The sequence below is a fragment of the Chaetodon trifascialis genome, chromosome 2, assembly GCF_039877785.1.
Source record: "Chaetodon trifascialis isolate fChaTrf1 chromosome 2, fChaTrf1.hap1, whole genome shotgun sequence".
NCBI classification, from domain to species: Eukaryota; Metazoa; Chordata; class Actinopteri; order Chaetodontiformes; family Chaetodontidae; genus Chaetodon; species Chaetodon trifascialis.
In genome coordinates, this window is record NC_092057.1 from 4,597,036 (window position 1) to 4,619,136 (window position 22,101).

Consider the following 22,101-nt stretch of genomic DNA (forward strand, 5'->3'; position numbering starts at 1 on the left):
AGTCTAACTGGGGTCACGCAATCCAAATAAAACAAGTAACTTATTGAAACATTAGATGACCTTTTTTGACCAAAAGAGGCAACTGGTATGAGTTTTATAAGCATAAGTAGTTTCCTTTTGAATTGATAGGGAACTTCAATCTGTCTTTATCATAACAAAACTGATGAAGTTCCCTTTATTTAGTGAACTGAAGGGAATAATTCTGTTCAAATACGTAATGTACAGTAATCAACTGCTCGGCAACATTTTGTTTTGGTTCAACAGAATATTGTCAAACCTTATTTAGATTAAAAAAAGAACAGACACTTACAGTCATTTGATAGATGAACATTTGAAGAAGTACAGCTGTGTTTATTTCCGATAAACTTTATTAATGCATCACTTCATTTCTATTTGTGCACTGAGACGTTGACACTGATCAGTCGAGTTCAGACTGCTTCAGTGGGACCAGTTGAGACTAGTCAAGCTCCTCCAGCACGTCATGCTTTGCTTGCTGTTGTTAAAAAGATAAGATATGGGGCCGGGGAACGAGCCCTGGTTTGCTTTAAACTCCATCATTTTAACATCAGGAAGAATCAGATACAACAGTAGATTGAGACTGAGACTCTTTCAGCTTCTGTGAAATAACAATCTGAGGATGCTTTATGTGGCCAGAAGTATGTAGACACGCATGTTGTACTGTCCACATACTTTCATTTACTTTTGACCTGGCCTGGCCTGATATTTTAATTAACAGAATGCTTCCAACTGTTTGGCATGACCGTACTCAGGCACACAGAGGAAGGCTCGGGAAGAAATTTCCCAGTTTTGTGTGGATGAACTTGACTGGTCTTCAAAGAGCCCTGACCTCAACCCAAGCGTCTCTGGGAAGAATTGAAATATTATGTCCCAACATAAGTGCTTCACCTCACAAAGGCCCCTGTGGCTGAAGGGGAGAAAAACCCACAACCAGATTCCTAAATCTTACAGGAATCCTTCCCAGAAGGATGTTTGGGATGGAGATGATCCAATGACAATACTAACGCCCTGTACAGGAAGGGCCAGAGACGCCTACACCTGCTGAGGAGACTGAGGTCCTTTGGTGTGTGCAGGACTCTACTCCGGACTTTCTCTGACACTGTGGTGGCCTCTGCAGTGTTTTATGCCATAGTGTGCTGGGGAGGGAGCAGCATGGACAGAGACAGGAAGAGACTGAACAAACTGGTCAAGAGAGCCAGCTCTGTCCTGGGCTGCCCACTGGACTCCATCGAGGAGGTGGCGGACAGAAGGACGTTAGCCAAGCTGACATCCATCATGGACAACCCCTCTCACCCCCTGCACCGCACTGTGAGGACCCTGAGCAGCTCCTTCAGCACAAGACTTTTACATCCCCAGTGCAGGAAGGAGCGCTACAGCAGGTCATTCCTGCCCACAGCCATCAGACTGTATAATAACATCCACTCAAATGCAAGTTGTACTGATAACCTGATCACATGATGTTCAAGACTGAACGCGACAGGAAATCATTCCTGCCTGTGGCCATCAGACTGTACAACTCCTCCCTCTGAATGGCCCTTGGACTTTTCACTGCCTGTTAGATCACACATATTCATACTGCAGTTCACTGTTGACCAAACTCAATTTACAAAGCACATCCCTCTGTATATACTCTCTTTATTTGTCTATGTGTAAACTTATAGTTTCTCAGTATATTTTGTTTTATATATATATTCTCAGTATAAATATTTAATAATATTTATTTTAATATTTTATAAATCTTATCTTATCTTGTCTTATGATCCAGTCACATCCTGGTTCGATGTTCATGTGTACTTTTGGCAGCAACGTGTATTTGTGTGTCTTTGCTTTTTGTCTCTTGTGCAACAGGAAGTGTCACAAGCATCTGCAATGATCTCAGATTTCTTCAGAGCTTCTAAATGAGGCAGAAAAACAACACGTCTCAGGAGGGAGAATCTGACACCTGATATTTTCCACTTTATCTAAGAAAATCTTTACACCTTTCTGCTGAACGGTGACGTCCAGAGGTGCTCAGAACTGTGACTCAAGTGACGGCCCAACGTGTAAAAACCCCTCATTAAAACTGCCGTGTTGCACCGCCATGTTTCTACCGTGGTGCAGAGCAGACAAACAGTGGCTCAGGTGAGCGCCCTTTGAGTTTTTCATGAGTGTCGCAGCCTCCTTAGATTCTCCTACACGCTCGGAAAGAGAGATGCGAGATGAAGGCTATTCAGTCGGTTGCAATCTGCATTTTCACCACTAGATGCCACTGAATCCCACAAACTGATCCTTAAACTAATTCAAACACAGTTAGGGAGTTTTACTACCAACCTCAGGGTCGAGGCCCTCAAAAGAGTCACAAGATAAATCTGGGGGGTCACGACAAAATGAATGAAGTTTTTCAGAATTTTCTCTCATCTTTGGATTTTTTCGGAACTGCTGGGTAATTTTCCGACTTTGGGCCAAAAACACTTAGTAACACCATGACACCATTAAAACAAATTTTAGAAAATTTCCCCTTCGCATGCAGTCGGTTAAACAAAGGCGGAGTGTGTCGAGGGAGTGAGTTATACCTTTAACAGACTCACTCAGATCATATGACTCACAGAGACACAGAAAGTCTTTTGAGGGAGCAGCAGTCACGGATACTAAACTCACAAAGTATGAACTGTCTTCTCCAAACTGACAGAGACTCTTCACAAAACATCCTTCAGTTTTGGTTTTCTCCGAGCCAAATCTTTTGAGGCTACGCTCCTCACTTTAATTTGTTGTTACATAATGAACCTCTGAAGTCTATACTTGTCTGTATTCTCCGTCTGTTGTGTACAGCTTTCATTCATGGTCATGTTTATTCCAAATAACTCAGAATAATTACAAGTTTATCCAGCAGTTTAGGAAGAGGTTGCTAATAAATCCATTTGTAGGTCAATTAGGAGTCAAAAATCCCAGTGACTGTTAATATCTACTGCTGACAACCTGGAACATAATCCATTCAACAAGAACTTATTTACAAATTCATACTCAACGATTAACAGCCTTTAATAACCACCTATTAACCTTTAGAACTGCATAAATTATGGCTTAACAGAAAGTGAGAAATGGATGAACAACATTTATAACTGTACACCAAAGATGGTGACAGGATAAACACCTGCCATTGGGATCTGTCAACCCAGTTTGCGGGCAAGTTTGCAACAATAAATATGCGACGTCCGGATAGACTTTAAATACAAAGTTCGCAGAGAAACTTGGTTCAGTTTAGGAAAAGATCGTAGTTTTGGTTAAAATAAGTGCGATAGTTAAAAAAGTTCAGATACATGCGTAAATTATCTGACATTACGAACTTGATGATCTTAAGTGTGTAACATCAGGTAGCTTACCTACATAAATGAAAGTGATGTAAATTCAAATGAGTAAGTTCACGTAAGCATGTTAACTTACAGGTGACATTCATCCTTTGGTCCCGTCATTATCGCCCCCTGCTGGTACTGCACCTTCACACGTGTAATTCTCACGTCTATGTGAGGTGAAACGTGACACTGATACGATATCCTCTGGTGGACTGGCGGGTCTGTTTTGGCTTTTGCGTCATACTGGGCTGCTGGGTCACTTAAGCCTGATATTGTCTAAAAATCACTGTCCAACCTTTTTCAGGTTTCTGAGAAATACCGCCAATATACAGAAGAAGTGGCACAAAATGTATTTTCATGCCATTTGTGATGCATTGATAAGAGTCACAGAAGAAATCACAAACCCCGACCTGCAACTTCCATCTCTCTGCTGCCAGACGAAGAAAAGAGTGCAGAGTCCCTTTAAACTAGGCCATCAGCCTTCACCCATAGATAATCAAGACAGCATGACCCTCACATTCATGATCAGTATTTTACCACAGTAACTTATGATCCTGCCTGCGCTTGTATCAAGAAACAGAACAACAAATGCACAGCCTTGGAGTTATTTTCAGCAGCAGCTCGACTGAAACCAGCCCAGCCAGACCTCCCTGAGCTCATACAAATAGTCTTTCCTCCCTCAGAGTTTGCTCAGCTCTCCCCTCACTCCGTATTGCTGCATACCTCACCGGCAGGAATGTGATTGTACTGCAGCTGAGGAGTCGTCAGACTTGTGGCGACAAGCACACAGTTGATTGCATCACATCCCAGTGAGTTATCTGAGTGAGTCTGAGGGTGTGTGTGAGTCTTTTTTTTTTTTTCCTCCCATTTAACATGTTAGGTCAGATCAGGAAGTGTGATGCTGTGACAGTTGAGAAGGAAGCGGGCACACAATGGCACTATGTCTGCTTCTTGGCCTGGTAGCATGAGAGGCCCCCGGGTGAAGACCCCTCTTCTTCTTCTTCTTCTTCTGCTGCTGCTGCTGAGCTCTCTGACCAGGACAGGTAGGACTTGACGATTCATGTTTTTACTGTCTGAATTAAGACACAGCAGCTCTTTCCTGTCTCCTCCCTGCTCTCTCTTTTGTGCTTTTAATCTACTCTTTCTGACTGTGTGGCTTTGAGTAACTGGAAGTAAAGGGTGTTTATTATTTACACTAATCAAATTTATGTCTTTACAGTGAATTTAACAACGTCAGATAGAGCTGGTAGATTGGATAGCGTGACGTGAGGACCCAGAGTACAAAATTTAGTGTGTCCTTTCACCTTATCTTTCTTCAGTCCACTTTTTGTAAAAACAATATGCCATGTTTAGACACTTACTTCAAATCAAATTGTTCTCTGAGATTTTTAAAGCTGAGATTAGCCGACCCAACCTCTTAAAATGTACCGTATAGCCTGTTTGTATTTTACAAGCTGACATTCCTCTTTTGTTTGAAATGTTTTCTTGAGCAAGAGAAAAAGCTCTGTCGGGAACACATTGCTCAACATGTCGAATATCTCCACCTACTCCTTGCTGTCCAGTAGGTGCATTTTGCCGCAGTTTTGTATTCTTGTAACAATGACTTGAAACCATCTACACGGAAGTCTGAAGTTCCTGTATGATACTGACTTTGACAGTTATTCTGCTCCACTGCAGATGTCGTTTTAGAAACTAGGCTCACGGTGCGCTGACTCACCTGTGTGTTACGCTTTTGATGCGAACGCTGCACATGTTTCCTTTTCAACGACATGACAGTGACTTGATGCAACGTAATGAGAGGTGTTGCAATTGCAGTGTTATGCCAGTCTGACGACGCTGGTGCAGATCCAGATGCTGGGACAGAAGGAGAGGAGACAGATGACATAGATCCAGGTGATGGTGACACAGAGACCTCAGGTGAGACGTGAATAATAAAAGAGATTCTTGAAACAATAATTAAATACCTGGCCAAAAGTATGTGGACAGGTGTTGACACACTTATGTGTGGGGCTGTTAGTTGTTTCTTTTGTAACCAATTAAAAGACTCATTGAGACATTGTTACAACATAAATACAGTCCAAACAGGCTAAGACAGGCTGTAAAAGCAAGTAAATAATATCAAGTTACGAGGCATAACCAGGTATGAGATTTCAAAACTGCATATGAAAACAATACGTTTAGATGCAGCTGGCGTTGTTAGACACAGGAGGTGACAGTGTAGAGACAGACAGCTACATACAGGTACATACATACATACAGCAAAGGTATCTGGAATCAAACCGGGGATGTTGTAGTTGTATGATATGCCAGATTTGCAAGGCCTGGAACCACTGCACCAAGCTGCGTATGAAGTAAATAATAATATATGAGTCACTTTTTCCTGCAGAAGACCACTTTTGGTACTTAAAGTGCATTTTGCCTTTGAAATTCTTGACAGTAAACTTTTGATTTTTGTACTGACAGTATTTTTTTGGACAGTATTTGCTCCTCACTCTGGTGAAAACATGCTGCGTAGGTTTATTTCTTTTATGGTTCCAGAAGCTTCCCAGAGGCGGGGAAGCTGTCAGAGCAGCTCATCATATATCTGCAGTTTTGGAGATAATCACATCTGGGCGTCCACATACTTTTGGCCATGTATAGCGAATTACCACTTAAAAACTACTGACTGTAGATGTTGCCACTGTAATGACGCGCTCCTCTCTCTTTGTAGAACCACCCCCAGTTGATTCGGATGCCACCTCAGCACCGGACCCGCCCCCCACAGAGGAGGGCGTTCAAGGTCAGACCTCAACTGCAGCACGGTGCTAAAAAACTCTTCCAGGAAGAGTTTCCCAAATGCTTCGCTGCATTTGAGATCCTGATTGAATTCCTTAGCACCATGTCATGGAGAGAAGAAGAAAGAGTTAGCACATTAAGTACTCGCAGAAACGTTAAAAATCATGTCATCATTTCCTCCTCTGCTGCTTGCAGATGAAACTGTATTGGAAGAAGAACATGGCTCAGGGCATGTCCACTCCGTCAGTGAAGTTTATGGTACGTCAGAGCAAACATGACCCAGCATACCAGCACAGGGGTGACTTCTGTCTAGGTTAATGTTTTAATCCTGAGACTAAATGAGAGGAGAACAAGAACAATCCTCGTTCACATCACATCACAACACATTTATTATACAAGTGAGAAATCTACAGACTGACGCCTGACTGACAAACGTGCTTTTCAGAAATAATAGAGGACCCTAACTTTACGGATCCGACCTCCACCCCAGAAGACGACCCAGAGGCTTTGAGTCCCATCATCATCCTCATCCCTGTGGTGCTGGTGGTGGTGATCATCGGCATGATCGTCTGCGGTATCTTCATCAACCGCAGGTGGAACAAAAAATCGAGAGATCAAGGTGGGTCCATCACAAGAGGGAGCACTTTAAAGGGTCAGTTCGCCCAAATCAGACACAATAAAAGCAAAAGCAAAACATATTTTCCCTCCTACCCCTGCTGGCTGATGCAGATGGTTTTGCACCACAAGCTGCATTTCTTGTATGAATGAATGTGACATACAAATAACGTCGAGGTGGACTATATTCAGTTACTGTAACACTCTTTGCTGTTTTGTCATAATAAAGATGACTGGACTCTGGTCTCTTCTCATAGAACTAAGAAAAGCTGATCCATATCTGGACGGGTCCAGTACAGAGAAGGTGCCAATGTAAGTACTGAGAGAGAGTTTCATTCATTTTTCTACAGCTGCTAACGTGAAGACCTGTGGGCAAACACGTGAAATGTTTAATCCGATAGAGATTTGCAGCTTCCTAGTGTCCAATGTGTAATTTCCTTTCTGAAAAGCACAACCTGTTCTGTGTGGAAAGTAGGTTTGGGTTTCATATGCATGCCAGAGAGGGACTTCAGTTAAAGTCATGTCTTGAGGGAGGGCACTTACTCCGCCGGTAGTAGTTTCTTGGCTGTGCAGAGGGCTAAAAACACTTCCAGTAAAGGCTGAAGTTGGTGTTTTAAGTCTGGTAGGAAGCAGCTGTGAAACTGTGAACACAGTTTTGGATAAAACACTACAAATTCATTGACATTAGTAAGCAGTTAGCAGTTAGCCCCGCAGTGATGTATTAGCAATGCATTAGCCTCAGACAGCTGATGGCTAGCTTAGCAGCAAACTGATCAGAGACAAACCAACAAATGAACAGTACAAATAAAGCCCAACAAGGCCGTCAGGTGTTTGGTCACAGATCTGACAGCATGGTGGCTGTAACGAGGTCTGTTAAACCGCTCTGGAACCTGTGTCTTAATCAGTTTTTCTGATTAACCCTCCAGGCCCATGTTTGAAGAAGACGTGCCCTCTGTACTGGAGCTAGAAATGGAAGAGTTGGACCAATGGATGAAGAAGGATGGTAGGTTTCTTTAAAGACAGCAAAATGACATCCTTTGTGACTGCTTGTCTGTTCTGAGAAGAAAACCACAACTAAAGCGTCAAAAATAGAGTAAAGAGAAAGATTTAACTTCCTGCATTCACAGTAAAGCGAATGCAGGGAGTTTTTCCAGCAGAGGTCGCTGTTGCTCTAATTGTTGCTGCCTTACAAGCAGCGAGCAGAGCCCAGTGAGTCTCATTTGATGCCATTTTTGCAAATCTTGTGTATTTCTTAGGACTTTATTGCTTGTGAAATTTAGTTTGCAACATTTCCGTGACATGAAACATCACGCTGGTGAGAGTTTAGTGAACACATGAGTCATTTCACATGTCTGTCTCTTTGGTTTGTTTGCTGTAGGTGAAACTGCAGACGACTCTAAACATGCATGACTCTATTTACGGTGAGCCGCCTTTACATTTACCGAACGTATGTCCAGTTTATGAACACACAGATTTCATTCAGCTTCTTGTCACGAGCAGAGAGCTATAATCTCATAATCATTCAGTTCAAGGCCAAATCCCAAAAAAAGTTGGGATGCTGTGTAAGACATAAATAAAACAGAATGTGATCATTTCTGTAAATATCTGCTTATTATGAATCTGATGCAGCAACACGTTTCACAGACTGGGAAAGATGTGGAACGCTCCAAAAACACCTGTTTGGATCATTCCACAGGTAAACAGGCTCATTGGTAACAGGTGAGAGGATCATGACTGGGTATGAAAGGGGCATCCTGGGAAGGCTCAGTCGTTCATAGAGGATGGAGCGAGGTTCACCACTTTGTGAACACATGGCTGGATAAAGGATGTTACGACATGGACTCAGGAAGACTTTGGAAAACTGTCCTATAAACACAGCTTGTATGTGAATGATTGCAGTCTGTTTTTATTTATGTCGTACACAGCGTCAGATTGTAATAACATGCCCAAAAAGTTTATTATTCAACTCTAAAGTGTTGTTCTTAAATATCAAAACAAATCTAAATGCATAAAGGTGCGTGAGTATATATTAGCTTTACTCGTGATTAATATCTTCCCTTCTGCTCTTCTGTGGACGTCGAGAGTTCATTTGGCAGTGATGACTAAATGATAGCAGTCACTGTGTCACAGCCAGCAGCAATGTGTCACAGCATGAGCAATTAATTGTTAAGCAATGCTCCTGCAGGTGTGAATGCAACCTAATGAACGATCTCATTGTGAATACACACAATAGGAACGTAATTATCTATTTGCCTGCGGTGTAAACGACGAGGCATTACGACTAACCTGTTACGTGCAGCTTATACACGACGATGCTAACACAACCCGGATCAGCTCGGGTTCTTAGACTTTCCGATCCGTTTCCTCTTCTCTGCCAGCCTCTGTTTTGTTTTTTGTTTTGATGCACCAGCTGGATTCAGTATAGCTGTGACTGGTGAACTGTGACCCTTTCATCATTACACATGGTACTGTTTGAAAGCACAAACACTCCTAACATCTGTTAGTGATTACAACAGGCATGCATGGAAGTGTGGCGCAACTTAACCCAGGGATAGTCTCCTTACTGGAAGGGCTGGGAAAGCAAGGTCAAGGTCCACTCGACGAACTGTTGACCAACGTCATTTACACGCTGCTTTTTCTCAGGATTGTGTTTCCAAAGCTGGGCAAGGGTTAGAGGGTACTTTCATTCAGCACAGAGGCTTGAGAGAGATCTCAGAACACAAGTAAACGTGATGTGAGGTTGCACAATGTGATGCCATCCACTGCAGCAGCTGTGTCTTGTTTGTCAGACCTGTGAGAATCAGCCGTAACTTAAACACAATAGTGGATCAAATGACAGAAAGCGTACACAGTGTTGCTGAAGCAGCTTCAGTTGCAAGTTTTGAAACCTTCCAATTACTGTGCAGTGGAAGGAGCCGAACCACAGTAGACCTCCTCTCCAGAGGTTGGTCAAGGTTTTTAGAAAAGAGTAGCTCAAACCAAATTTAAGAAGATTAACAAAATGGTGCTGAACAGCAATTCTGAATTCAGAAAAAACCCACTTTACATTGAGTTCATTTTGTAAAACAAAGTGTGCAATTGTTTCCTTAAAGCTGCGTCAATCCAAAAAAACTAATAAGGCAGAAATGCATGAAAATAACCTCAGAAAAATGAAGCTCTTCAGCAGACACAGAGCAGCATCAGCAGTCATCTGGAGCTGTTTTTCTGTCCATCTTACCAATATTAACTCTCTTTTAGCTCTGTTTTGCTCTCTACCAACTCACAAAAAGGAGCTCAATATCCACAGGAAAGGAGGAGGAATATGTCACTTATATATATCACCTTGAATTATTTGTGTAGAACTTACTCCAGGTAAAAGGCACAAAAATGCTAAAGTAAAAATGTCACTTTAATTATCTATGAAAAAAGAATAAAAGCAATAAAAAGATGACATCACATAAAAGCAAATAAGTGCAAAGAAAACGCTCACAGTGGGCTGATTCCTCTTCACAGATGCCTGTTAACATATTTCCACGTTATTTCTCTGCTGTCGGCCACTTCTGTACGACCCTGAGCTTTCTGAGTTATTTGCATTTTTCATGTGAGCTCTGAATGTGTTTCTGAAGGTATTTCCATGTTTATTCTTATTTGATCACATTACCCTCATGCAGACCCGCTGAGACTTGTGCAGAGGGAATGTGGCTGTGGTGGTGGAAATAAACCTTTGGGTGTTAGCTACACCGCTGATGACAGCTTCAATCATCAGTATGCAAATTTAGCTGAAGTATCATCATGTGACGGTCAACGGCTCTGGACTCACGCCACCACAGTTCAGACAATATGGAGGACGACCTCTGTCTCTCTCTGTCTGCCTCACTCTGACAGTGTCACCTCTCTCTCCATGGTTTCTTCACTGCAGGTTAACTAAGGACGCTCTCCCGGTATGCAAGGACACACAGCCGACGGCGCATTGTTGCCAGCTTGGATTAATGACCTTAATGACCTTTCTACGATAACCCAGCAACATTTCTGGACACTGGACACAGGAACTAGTTTGACTGCCAGGAAACAGTATCACAGCACCTAAAGGACGCTTATTATTTTAACTTTCACAGAGCTCATTCTGTTGCAGTGTGCAACACTTGGACTTGAACTTGCTGAATAGTGGCTCTTTTGTGATGAAAGTGATCAGTGTTTCTGTCATGCTGCCTGTTTTGACTGTATTGATGAACCGCCAAGCCGTAATCAGTTACCAGAGGTAAATGCACAGTGTTTTCTGTCTTAATTAAATCAGCCAGAGTGAAAAGTGTTAAGTTAAAGTGCTGCTGCAGCTGCCAAACGCTCCCTTTTCTGAGGATTTGTTCTCTTAAAGAGTGTGTGCTCATCTTAAAGCACATTACGTGTCACTGTTCATAGTTTCTCCTCGGCTCACAGCCTCTTTGCTGCGTGTGAGACTCCCTCCAGCTGCAGGTTTTAATAGGGAAACATCCTGCTGAAGATTGCAGACATGATTAGGGTTTATGGACAAACTGTGCTCATTCAGAAACAGAAATCTCAAAGTGTGAAATCACTTGGATCCTAATTCTTTTGATGAACCGTCGCCGGTTTCTGAAGCAGCTTTCCAAAAGCTGCGACTGATAAGGTTTTCATCTCACCTCAGATTCTGACTCTGTGACTGAAGACTTTGTGTCAACAGATGCTGTTTGGATGTTTGTTTGTTTCCAGTTTTGGCTTGTAAGTGTTGAATCGAGGCAGTCATCACACTGATCTACATGTGAGTGCAGCTTTTGAAACGCATCAGTCAGTATTTTGCAGGATCTTGCACTGTAAATAAGAGAATTCAGTTTACCAAAAGATGTTATTTTCAATGAATGCCTTTTGTAAATATTTCATATAAGGCTGTAGTGTTGTTGTTTTGCTGATGAAGCTTTGAGTGAACGTTTGGTAAATAAAATCTCTTAATAAAATCAGGATGTTTGAACATTTAGGCTTTGAGGAATGCAACACTGGCCAGTTGATTCAGACTGAATTATCTCTACTGGATGGACTGCCATGAAATTTTCCACAGATGTTCGTGGTCCCCAGAGGATGAACCCCAATGACTTTGGTGATCCCCTGACTTTTCCTTTAGCATCATTATGAGGTTGACATTTGTGATTTTTGGGTGAAATGTCTTGACAGCTATTAGATGGACTGCAAAAAACTACTAAACTCAGTCATGACCCCCACAGGATGAATTTTAATAATGTTGGTGATACTTTTACCTTCCATCTAGCGCCATCAACAGGTCAAAATTTTTACCTTGTTTAATGACCAAATTCCTGCACAACGAAGCATCAGCTGCATTGAATACAAATCTTTTCTGCATGCTAACATGCTAAACCAAGATAAAAAACACAGTAAATATATCAGCATCTTAGTATGGCCATGGTGAGCATGTTAGCATGTTGACCTTTAGCTCAAAGCACCACTGAATACAGCTGCTGGCGTGTCTGTAGACTCTGTGGCGTCTCGTGGACAGAAAACATAAAATTCTCAGGAATAATTAAGATTAACGGTGTATTCCTTCCATGCACTTCTCTGTTTCTGTGCAGCTGGCCGTTTCCTGGCAACTCAAAACATGCAAAGTTGCATTTAAATTAATCATATCAGTACAAACAATGAGCATTAAATACAAAACAGCAGGTTTGAAGTGTGTTACATCTGTCGCTGTGTCAGACTTTATGTCTGCTGCTGTAAATCCACAGATGAGTTTGCTCCGCTTCCCTCTTTGAGCTTTGTACGTCTGATAGAATTCATACCAGAGGAAGGTCTGAGGGAGCAGTGACGGACAATCCATGCAAACCAATGAATACAAATGAGAAATAAGTCTCCCACTCCATTTTCTGCTCCTTTTCACTCTCTTTCTCATTAGGTTTCCAGACAGCAGTTCCGTCTGTTGCAGCACAATGTCCGCATCGTCACTGCCGTCTGGCTGCTCGGACACTGCTGACTAAACATTGACATTCACTTAATCAACAACCAACGCCTAAGGAAACACTGAATTACTGTTTGCACAGGTACATCAAGCCTTTTGTTCACTGTAATTTAAGTTTGGAGCATCATACCTAAAGGCTTGTCCCATCATGTTTGTTACGCCCAAAAAATAAGATCTATTTCAAATTTTAGGAAAACTGAGACCGTGTTAGACGCTTTCATCTTTTCACGCCTTGATCACTGTAACTGTTCATTTGTCTTAACCAAAAAAACTACTGAAAGGATGCTGTGACTATGTTTGACTACATCCCAGTGAGGTGTAGAACTGATTTTATTATCTAATTATTTTATTTGTGCATGTCAACGTGCCTTCACTCATCTGTTTTAGTACTTTTCAGCCACGTGAAGACAGCTGTGCACTGTCCTCTGTGGCTCTGTCAAATCCAAAAAAGTACACATTTGACAACATGTTTCTTAGCTTGGAGACAGAATCCCTGCAGACATGAAGTCTGACAGATGTGAGCGTTTACCTGCATCAGAGGCTCCAGCAGAAAAGGTTATATAATAGAATCCAGTGTTTTTGGAGCTTGACCCATGAGTCAGGAAGTCTCAGCAGCATTGATCATTCTTCCTTACACGTATAAACCTCTCACACGTCCCTTTAACTGCATGAAACTGCAACACTAAAGAACTGCAGAACTCTTTTAAGGCTTCTTAATGCCTTCTTCCTCGCTTTATTTCTGACCTTTCAGGTTGGTTCAGGCTTCAAACCAGAGGCGACACAATTTTACTTGAGTTATCCTCATATTATTAGATTAACAGAAAATTCACTGTTAGGGCTGTTTTTCAAGTGCACTTCCTTATTCCAACTTGTCAAAAATACGGACTTTGCTGCTTGTCTTTGTCTCACGATGGCATGCTGAATATCTGTCTCTGACATTTTATTAATCCTTCAATTAGTTGATTAATTGAGAAAACGATCTGCGGATTAACTGGTAAAGAAGAGGAGCTGCGGCCCTGGTTTTTTATGTGTTCCTTCATGTGAAGTCCAACTGCTTTGTGCTCTACACAGGAAGCTGATCCTGTTACTTTTAAACTGAGAGAAAGCACAAATGCTGTACATCTCCACCTCTACTCTTAGATGCTGCACCGCTGCAGGTGCTTGCCTTTTTCACCGCCTGTGCCAAATTCTGGCTAAACCTGCTTACATGTAAATAAAACGGCAACGCCTCCTAAACATGACTGCGGCTGATATATCAACTCTCTGTTCTGAGCATTTAGCATGAGACTTTTCCAGCTGACGACAAGGTGACCAACTTGTCTGGCGCAGGTACGGTGTATGTGCCGGTATGTGTGAATGCGGATGTGTTTAAATTTTTGATTAAATGCATGTCTGTCACAGTGAACTGAAATGTGATGTAATCTCCCTTGAGGACACATTCATAACATCATATTTCCACTGACCTGTCTCTTTGAATTTACCCAGCGTTGTAGACTGAATCACTCTCTACCCGGCAGGCACTGTTGCTGCCTGTCACACTCTATCAGCTCCATTTCACAGCCGTGTTTGTTTGCCTTCAAGAGCTGTGATGTTACAGAGCATCGTCCGTCTGTCGCAATCACCGCATTCACTCGTTCTTGGGCAATCTCCGAGTGGAAAACACAGCGTACACCAGGGAATCTGTGTGTGTGTGAGAGAGAGTGTGTGTCATTACAGGAGGCTTACTTCACAATCATTTCGAGGCCTTTGTAGAGTCGTGATGAGCAATTCAAACCGTGTGAAACTTTCCACTGCCTCTTATGAAAGACTGCCTCTTGCACCACTTGGATAACGTTTGATAAAAACAGACACATCAACCAGAGCTGTAGCTCCCACCGAGGACACGAAGGTCATGTCCTCTCTATTTATTTTTTGGGGAATTTGGGGATCTGAGGCATATGGTTTAGATTTTATAATTGAAAGCTGCACATGATGGGATTTAAAGGGTGAGACCAACTTTTTTAGACTTGGTGCTCATGAGACTTCAATTCAATTCAGCTTTTTTCCTTACCAGTTGTTCCCAGCCTCAGGGTCGGGACCCTTTTCTAACACTGACCCCTGACTGAGTGACATATTTTATGGATATTTCCCGTTGTATTCAACATAACAACAGCAATACAGAACAACTGACAAACTGTACAATTAACCCAAACAGTGAACGCACTGCGTTCAGGAAGATTGTGTAAAACTTCCTGTAAGTACTCAGAGATGAGTTTTCCTGATATTTTTAGAGACTTTTTACACAATTGGTAGTCTGTTTTATGTAATAATATTATTTTTTATTAACAATCATGCATATGTAATAGGCTTATTTTTTGACATATTTTGTGATTTCTTCCCCCTTAAAGTTGGTTTTTTGGTTCTTTTGACTACATACTTTTCTTATGCAGGTGGAGGCTCTGTGAATGTATCTTATGTTCAGGTCTTCAGTGGGAATTATATTGTGTAGATTAAGAAATAATCTACACAATTAAGAAATAATCTACACAATATAAAGTATTTTAAAAGATATTTCTAAATTGATGTCCTTGAAGGAAAACCAGTCTGGAGTAGATGTAAAAACTAACAATGATTAATTAAATGAATGGAAAACAAAAATCCAAATGAATGGACTATTTTATGGATGATTTTCAGCCCTCTTCAAAATGATCTGTGGGCGTGTGTGTTTGTGGAAATATTGAGATACAATCTCAGTATTTCTAAAATTCTGGCTATGACTGGGAGGTAAACACAACAAGGATTATCCAGTATATTTTAACGTTTAGTTTCACTGACAAAATGATAAAAACGGCACATGGAGAGATGACATCAATGAAAATCTCCAGTTTTGAGCTCAGATTTTCTGTGAGGAGTCGCTCACCAGGGCAATTTCCATAAAAGCACACAGCTACAGAGAGTATTTCATGACAAAGTGAGGATATTTACAGTCGTCCTTTGTTTCCAGGGTCTGCTTTTCAGTCTTCATTGACCAGATGCCCGTCTCAATTCCACACTTGTCAGGATCACAGGTTGGGTGCTTAGTGATATCTCAGGGTTTCAGACAGTCCCTGGAGGATCCAGATACACAGCATGAAAATGACCATGAGCCAAAGCTAACCATGGCTGGCACTGCAGGGCTAACTTCAGCAGCAGCAGCAGCAGCAGCAGCAGCAGCAGCAGCAGCAGCAGCAGCAAACTAATCCACGATAACTTGCTTGTTCTGCCTATGAATAAATGAGGCTCAATATGCTGGAGAGAATTAGGTCCAGGTTTTCATCCAGCATGATTTCTGACACACCATGCAAAGATTCGGAGCCCCTCCCCTCCTAGGTTTTTTTTCCCCCAAAACACTTTATTGATGAAATATTTTTACATTTACATTTTATCATAACAAGAATATTAAAAAAACTAAACGGAAGGCACAATCAAAGCTTATACAGTATATAGTAAATAGAAATAAAGATGCCAAGAAAAGTAAAGAAAAAAGGCAGATTACAGTCTCACCTAAAAATGCAATTATAAGATTTCATTATGTGGATACTCATTTCATGTATTTTTTTAATGAGAAAAAAGGGAAAGGAAAAACAGTAATATGGGATTATTTTAGGAAAACAATATTTGTGAATATAATAAAATAATATGCCCTATCTTATTTAATAAAAAAAGAGAATAAATAAAGAATTTAAACCATGAACCATTTGAGTCTGTAGTCTAGATAACAGAACGAAATGTAATATTAAGCATATTCAAAATTAATTTTTAATCAAAAAGACGTGCACCCCATTGATGTTTTATTCCATGTTTTGTTAATATTTATGTTAATACAGCCTACTTATTGTGAAAATGAACAAGACTTTGTATTTAAACTTCCATAGTTTCTAGCATGAATTTTACCGCCAAACTTTCACGAGAATTCGTACATAATTGTCAACATTATAAGCATATTTTACGGATACAAATATTACCATGTAACTGTGTCACATGGATGTCATCCGGGAGTTTAGTGTTACGTCACATTCGAGCGCCCACTAGCAAACAAAAACGTTCCATCATCATGTTGCGACAGCCATTCTCTCCAGTCGGTGGAGAGTCAGGAGACGAACAAACCTGGCGGTAGTTGAAGAGGCTGTGAAAGGCAAATCAGCCACAACTGACACGCCGTTTGGTCTCAGTGCATGTGTTTTCCAGGTGTTAATGGTCGGAGGCCGTCATATGTTACCCAGTAAAGTAACCGAGTTAAGGAATCGACCAACACTCGTGAATTCGGCTGAACAGCTAACGTTAGCGGTGTTTTACTAGCCAGCTAACATTACACGAACTTGGCTGGTGGATTGCCTTGCACAGGCTAGTTAGCAGGTCTTGCTAACGTGCTAGCTTCTGTTAGTTAGGAGCAAACACTGAGTGCTACTGGTGGGAACCCCAAGAAACGAAGAAGGAGCGTTTAACCTCACCGGACCCTGTAGCGCTAGCTTCATCAAGCTCCAAAGGATATCTCGGTTTGGATAGCGTTGCACGACCAAAACGAAGCATCCGAGAGGCCTGTTGTTTTTGTTATCTCAACAATTCTGAGGTAAGTACAGCTTACATTTACAAAGTGCAAGATCACAACTGGGGAATATTGTGGTAATGGACCAGTGGAAGTGGGCCTAGCATTAGCCAGCTAACGAATAGCTCGTTAGCTAGCTGAGTTAGCGTTGCTAACGCTAGCCAACTTAACGCACTTCTGTTGATGTGGAAGCTTGCTAGCCATCTGAAAGAAGTTAACGGTGTCATATTCTGCTCAGCGTGGCTGAGGGTACTCTGTTGTAATGTTTCCAGCATCAATTAAAGCAGCCTGACCCAGTTTGGAACCTCTGTTGGCTCACTCCGTTGATAACACTCTGCCTTTTAAAAAAGCTGCAAAAACTGAGTCAGAAGCTGCAAAGTGCGAGGAGTTCTGTCCGCGTGCAACACGTTAATCAACTATGTGATGAGCACAAAGTTGATAGGAGTGAATTTTATTTATCTCGGTCATAGTGTTCAAAATAAAGGCGCCTGTGCAATGTAGGTGCAGGTTTTCTGTCCTAATAAATGCTAGGAGACCCCATGCGATGCTAAGTACGTTATAGCTAAAACCAGATGTTCCTGTGGGCACACGGATGACAGCAATTCACGGGACAATGACAACTGTTTGTGGGATTTCTAAGATTTAGGGCCGTACAATTTGGGAAACTGCTGGACTGCACTGATTCTGCACAGGAGCAGTTGTCCTCTCAAGGAAACAGTTCTTGTAGTAACGATTGATTGGCTGCTTATTAGAAATTGTTGTACACTGAGTTGTCACTTCATTAGGTAATGTTAATTCTAGGCTAAGCAGGTCCTCAGGTAAACCTTTACCTGTTACACTGAGAGACGTTTTCTAATATTGAGTCTGAGCTTATTGAAATAAATAGGTGGAAAAATAGAATTGAAACTATATTAGTTTAGCAGATCACCCTTCCTTTGATGTTGATGGGCATGAACAGAGAGCAAAGAGAAACCTGGTTACTTTTGTCTCTGTTTACATGATTTGAACAGCATCCAGTTTTCAGCATCCAGCATATATGTAATTTCTGTGTTGACAGAGCTACTGTGACAAGTGAAGACGAACTTTTTCAACCTTTACTGACTAACTATGACATAACTTGAGTTGAGGACACACCTGCAAACCCGACAGAGAACAATAAGATACTTGGATAAGGTTACCTGCCAAAGTATCTGGATTTCTATTGGCATGCTCCAGGTAGCGTGTTCAGGTGATGTTTACAGGTGCTACACATAACCGGGAATAGTGCTAGAGTGTACTCGCTTTCCACCCAAGTTTGACCCCATCCCAGGTTAGCCAAATCTGTTGATGTGAATTCACACACTCAATTGTGCAACTGGAACATTACTATGGTCTTTTTGACCATATGGTGTTTTTCTTCTGTGCTGTTTTTCTATTCTGTAAGTCAGTTGACTTTAATTTAAACATCATTAATATTGAAATAAATCACTGTTCCAAATGGAAAAGACAGTTTACAAAAGTGGCATCAGCCCATGTTAAACTAAGGTCAGGAAGGTTGTTTAGTCAGATCAAATGACACCCATTGACTGACAGTCGCACAGCCAGCACAGGTTTAATCTACGACATTGTCAGTTTGAAAGGGTTTGTAGATTAGTGGCTCTTATTACCTTTCCAGGACAATATGACTGCTTCTCCACCCTACCTGGTAGTTAAGTGCATTCCTGACCTCTCAGGTTTGAGTATGTCCTTGGTGAGATAGCTAGAGTAAGAAGCACCTGTCTGTCAAAACTGAAAACTGTTGTCCCAGATCAAGGGCTAATTTTTCATTTGGCTGGATGAAAATAAGTGAACCCATCCGTTTATCTTGTCATGGCCTGTGCACCTGTGTTGATGAACAAAGAGCATACAGGAAACACTCACAATAACCTCATTGTACCACATTAATTTATAAAAGTCCTATTTTTTATGAATCATACTTGAATAATCTCCTGAAAACCTGTTAATCTGTAGTGATTGATTGTTTTTTAGGGGTTAGGGTTAGCAGTAGGAGTAGGAGTTGAAAACACTGCTTTGTATTAGATTCTAGTTTCTCAATTGGCCAGTCACATTTGGGTGAAAAAGTTTCAAATAGTTTTCATGCCTCCCTCAGTGCCACATTTTGAAGTAGTTTCCATACGACAAGAACAGCATGGCAAAATGTAGCCTAATAATAGTAATGATGATATGTTAATTTATGTAGCATCATTCAAGAGCAGATGTCACAAACTGCTTCATAAAGTGGAGTATTAGTTAATGCTTTTTGTGTCAGTGCTCTTTTGTATTTGGAGCAGGGTCTTTGAGGACAATGGCAAATAAGAGTCTTGTCTTAGCACAACATCCTTAGGGTGAAGAAATCGAAGAAATGTTTTATATCACATGGGTTACAACAGAGCATCTGCAAAGGTGCTTTTCCTTTTGAATAACATTCATGTGATGCACAGAGCCTAACCGCAGAACTGTTTACACACTATCAGTAGACTGATGGTTTACTGTTCACTACAACAGCTCCAACAAGGCCTTTCCTCAATAGCTGATTTGAACATCTTGTACTCTGTATTCAGACATAAATATAAAACCAAGGTGTTAAGTCAGCGTCTCTCTGACACAGTGTCAGCAAAAGCAGAACACGCAAAGCTTAAAGGTAGGCTTGACTTCAGTGCTGTGGTATTGATTCACTTTGGCTTTTATAGGAGTTATTTGTTTTTCTGTTATTTCAGTGTATATTTTTAGCAACACACTGCCAAGACAACAAATGAAGTAGTGTGGACAGCCAGCAACATTTGCAGGTTCCCCACTAATACTGGAAATCTGGTTGACATTTGGGACTGTGGTAGTTATCAGCTCTGAGAAGTTCCCGTACTTCTGTTATAAATAGGGCTTCAACTAACGATTATTGTCATTATCGATTAATCTGTAGATTATTGTCATGATTTGTGTAGTCTATAAAATTTAAAAGAAAAAGTGAAAATGCTCGTGACATCTTGAAAATGTTTTTTTGTCCAACCAACCATCCAAAACCCAAAGACACTTCATTTGCTATCATGACTATCATACTACCATTTACTAAATGACAAAGAAAAGCAGCAAATATAAGAAGCTTGAACCAGCAAATGTTTGACATTTTCATTTTTTTCTTCAATTGACTAATTGATTAATTGACTGAACGTTTCAAACACAAGCGTATTGACTACTCATCAGAAGGAAAAAAGCTGTTCGTTTGATTCAAAGCCAATAGAAAATGACCTCCGTTTGCTTGCGTTCAGCCTGTTCATTTCGCCTTCAGCTTGGTAAAACAGCAGTTTACTGAAAGCTCATTTGAGAAAATGAGAAAAACATACACAATAAGACTAAAAATCAGTAGGGCTGTGAAGTAACAACAACTGCTCTGGTAATTTAGGGGTAAACGTGGGAAACGTGGGGACGTTAGCTGTTGATTTGATGTTGAGTACTATTATATTTTTATCATTTGTTCCCTCATGGCATGTCCCCTCTCATTAATCAATACTGCTTGTCTGGCCATGGTCCAGTAATCGATGGCTTTGAATCCTAGTGTGAAGTTTTACAACAAAGATTTTCCAGAATTAAGGACTGATTACAGGCAGCTTAGCTTCTGCTGCAGTGCACAGTGGGACAGTCATTAAAAAGCCACCCTGAACCGGCGAACTAGACAAATAAAAGGCAGGTTTGGACATTTTTGAAAGGATGTTGATCAGTTGGTCATTTCTGGCTTTTAACAGGTTGCTGTTCTGGCAGCTCTTCTGAATTACTGTTGGATGAGGGAGTTTGCTGTCTACAAGCTAAACAGTTACAGGTTTTATTATTACCCACAACTGTTATTTAGGGCCAAAATTCCCTCTTTGTATACCTTTGAAAGTGGTTACGCCATGACCAATCATTGAACCCTTCATCTCCATGTATGACGTTATGTGTCCCATAGGTGTTCCTCCATCTCTGTGGTCGAGGCAGTGTAAATAAGTGAAGATTAGAGAATGCGAGTACAGTGATAGGCTGACAAGAGTGGCATATTTTCCGTTCACAGGGATCAGTGTGATGAAATACCGCTTTCTGGCAGTGATTATTGCTGCAGGGCCTTTGAGTGAGGGATGAGGGGTATCCTAGACTTTGTTTGCAGTGAGTTTCACATTCCCACACTCCTGACTGTTGCCGTGTAACTGACCCCAGTGCCTTCCTAAAACAGTTCTCATAGGGACGGCGAGGTTGTCTGTCTTTGAAGGTCGTATTGACAAAACATGAAGGAGGTTACGAGTGTCTTTGGTTGTTAAAGGTGTCAATAGAGGGCGGTAATTCAGGTGGGATACATTCTTGGAGAGTGGCCTTTGGAGGGTCATACTAAACTTCCTGTAATTAACTGTAAGGCTGTCATACAAGTAAAAGAAATTAATCACATGCTTTGTGTTAAATGAATCGCATGTATAATCTGTCACAGGTAGACTCACTCAGTCTGCGTCTGAATTCCTGTTTTTGTGTAGCGTGATGAAACGTTGTAGCATCAGGGGCTGTGCTCGGTCTGAGGTGCTTTGTGCTGAGGTGTTTGTACTTTGATGGTACCATTGCACAGAATGGCGCTCCTATCAACACATCCACCTGGGCGTTTTTCAATGTAAACTTTCCAATCGCTCGGCCAAGCAACGTTTTCTCGTCTGCTACCATCGTGCTCACAATGCTACTGTTGTATGTTCAGTGATTTCAATTTCAATATTCCTTTATTAGTCCAGCAAAGGGAAATTCCAGTTTACAGCAGCCCAATAAAGCCGATAGAGTAGTGTAACAAGTGCATGCAAATTAAAATTGTATCGTGCCAGAAG

General features: G+C 41.3%; 3 protein-coding genes across 4 annotated transcripts in view; 2 read left to right on the forward strand and 1 right to left on the reverse strand.

The window, feature by feature from the left end:
- The window catches only part of anxa5b (annexin A5b), a 397,957-nt gene that overhangs the window by 91,855 nt on the left and 284,001 nt on the right, over window positions 1-22,101 (reverse strand). The window lies entirely within an intron of this gene.
- tmem154 (transmembrane protein 154) lies at window positions 4,036-11,694 on the forward strand. Of its 2 annotated transcripts, XM_070984186.1 has the most exons (9): window positions 4,228-4,390; window positions 5,163-5,264; window positions 6,058-6,126; window positions 6,318-6,380; window positions 6,568-6,741; window positions 6,995-7,049; window positions 7,664-7,740; window positions 8,116-8,158; window positions 10,636-11,693. In XM_070984186.1, exons 1-8 carry the CDS (start codon window positions 4,288-4,290, stop codon window positions 8,145-8,147), a joined length of 675 nt encoding a protein of 224 aa, XP_070840287.1. In that variant the 5' UTR covers window positions 4,228-4,287; the 3' UTR covers window positions 8,148-8,158; window positions 10,636-11,693. The 2 variants fall into 2 exon arrangements, with proteins under 2 accessions (XP_070840294.1, XP_070840287.1); XM_070984193.1 differs by lacking the exon at window positions 8,116-8,158 and having other exon boundaries at window positions 4,036-4,390; window positions 10,636-11,694.
- The window catches only part of fbxw7 (F-box and WD repeat domain containing 7), a 117,012-nt gene continuing 111,699 nt past the window's right edge, over window positions 16,789-22,101 (forward strand). Inside the window, exon 1 of the mRNA XM_070974630.1 lies at window positions 16,789-17,281. The gene's annotated coding sequence lies outside the window, so the exon portion shown is untranslated. The remainder of the gene's footprint in view (window positions 17,282-22,101) is intronic.

Coding starts and splice junctions, on each gene's coding strand:
- tmem154 (XM_070984186.1), top strand. CDS start 4,288: ATGTCTGCTTCTTGGCCTGGTAGCATGAGAGGCCCCCGGGTGAAGACC. Junction 7,050..7,663: donor AGTACAGAGAAGGTGCCAAT/GTAAGTACTGAG, acceptor TTAACCCTCCAG/GCCCATGTTTGAAGAAGACG. Junction 7,741..8,115: donor CCAATGGATGAAGAAGGATG/GTAGGTTTCTTT, acceptor TGTTTGCTGTAG/GTGAAACTGCAGACGACTCT.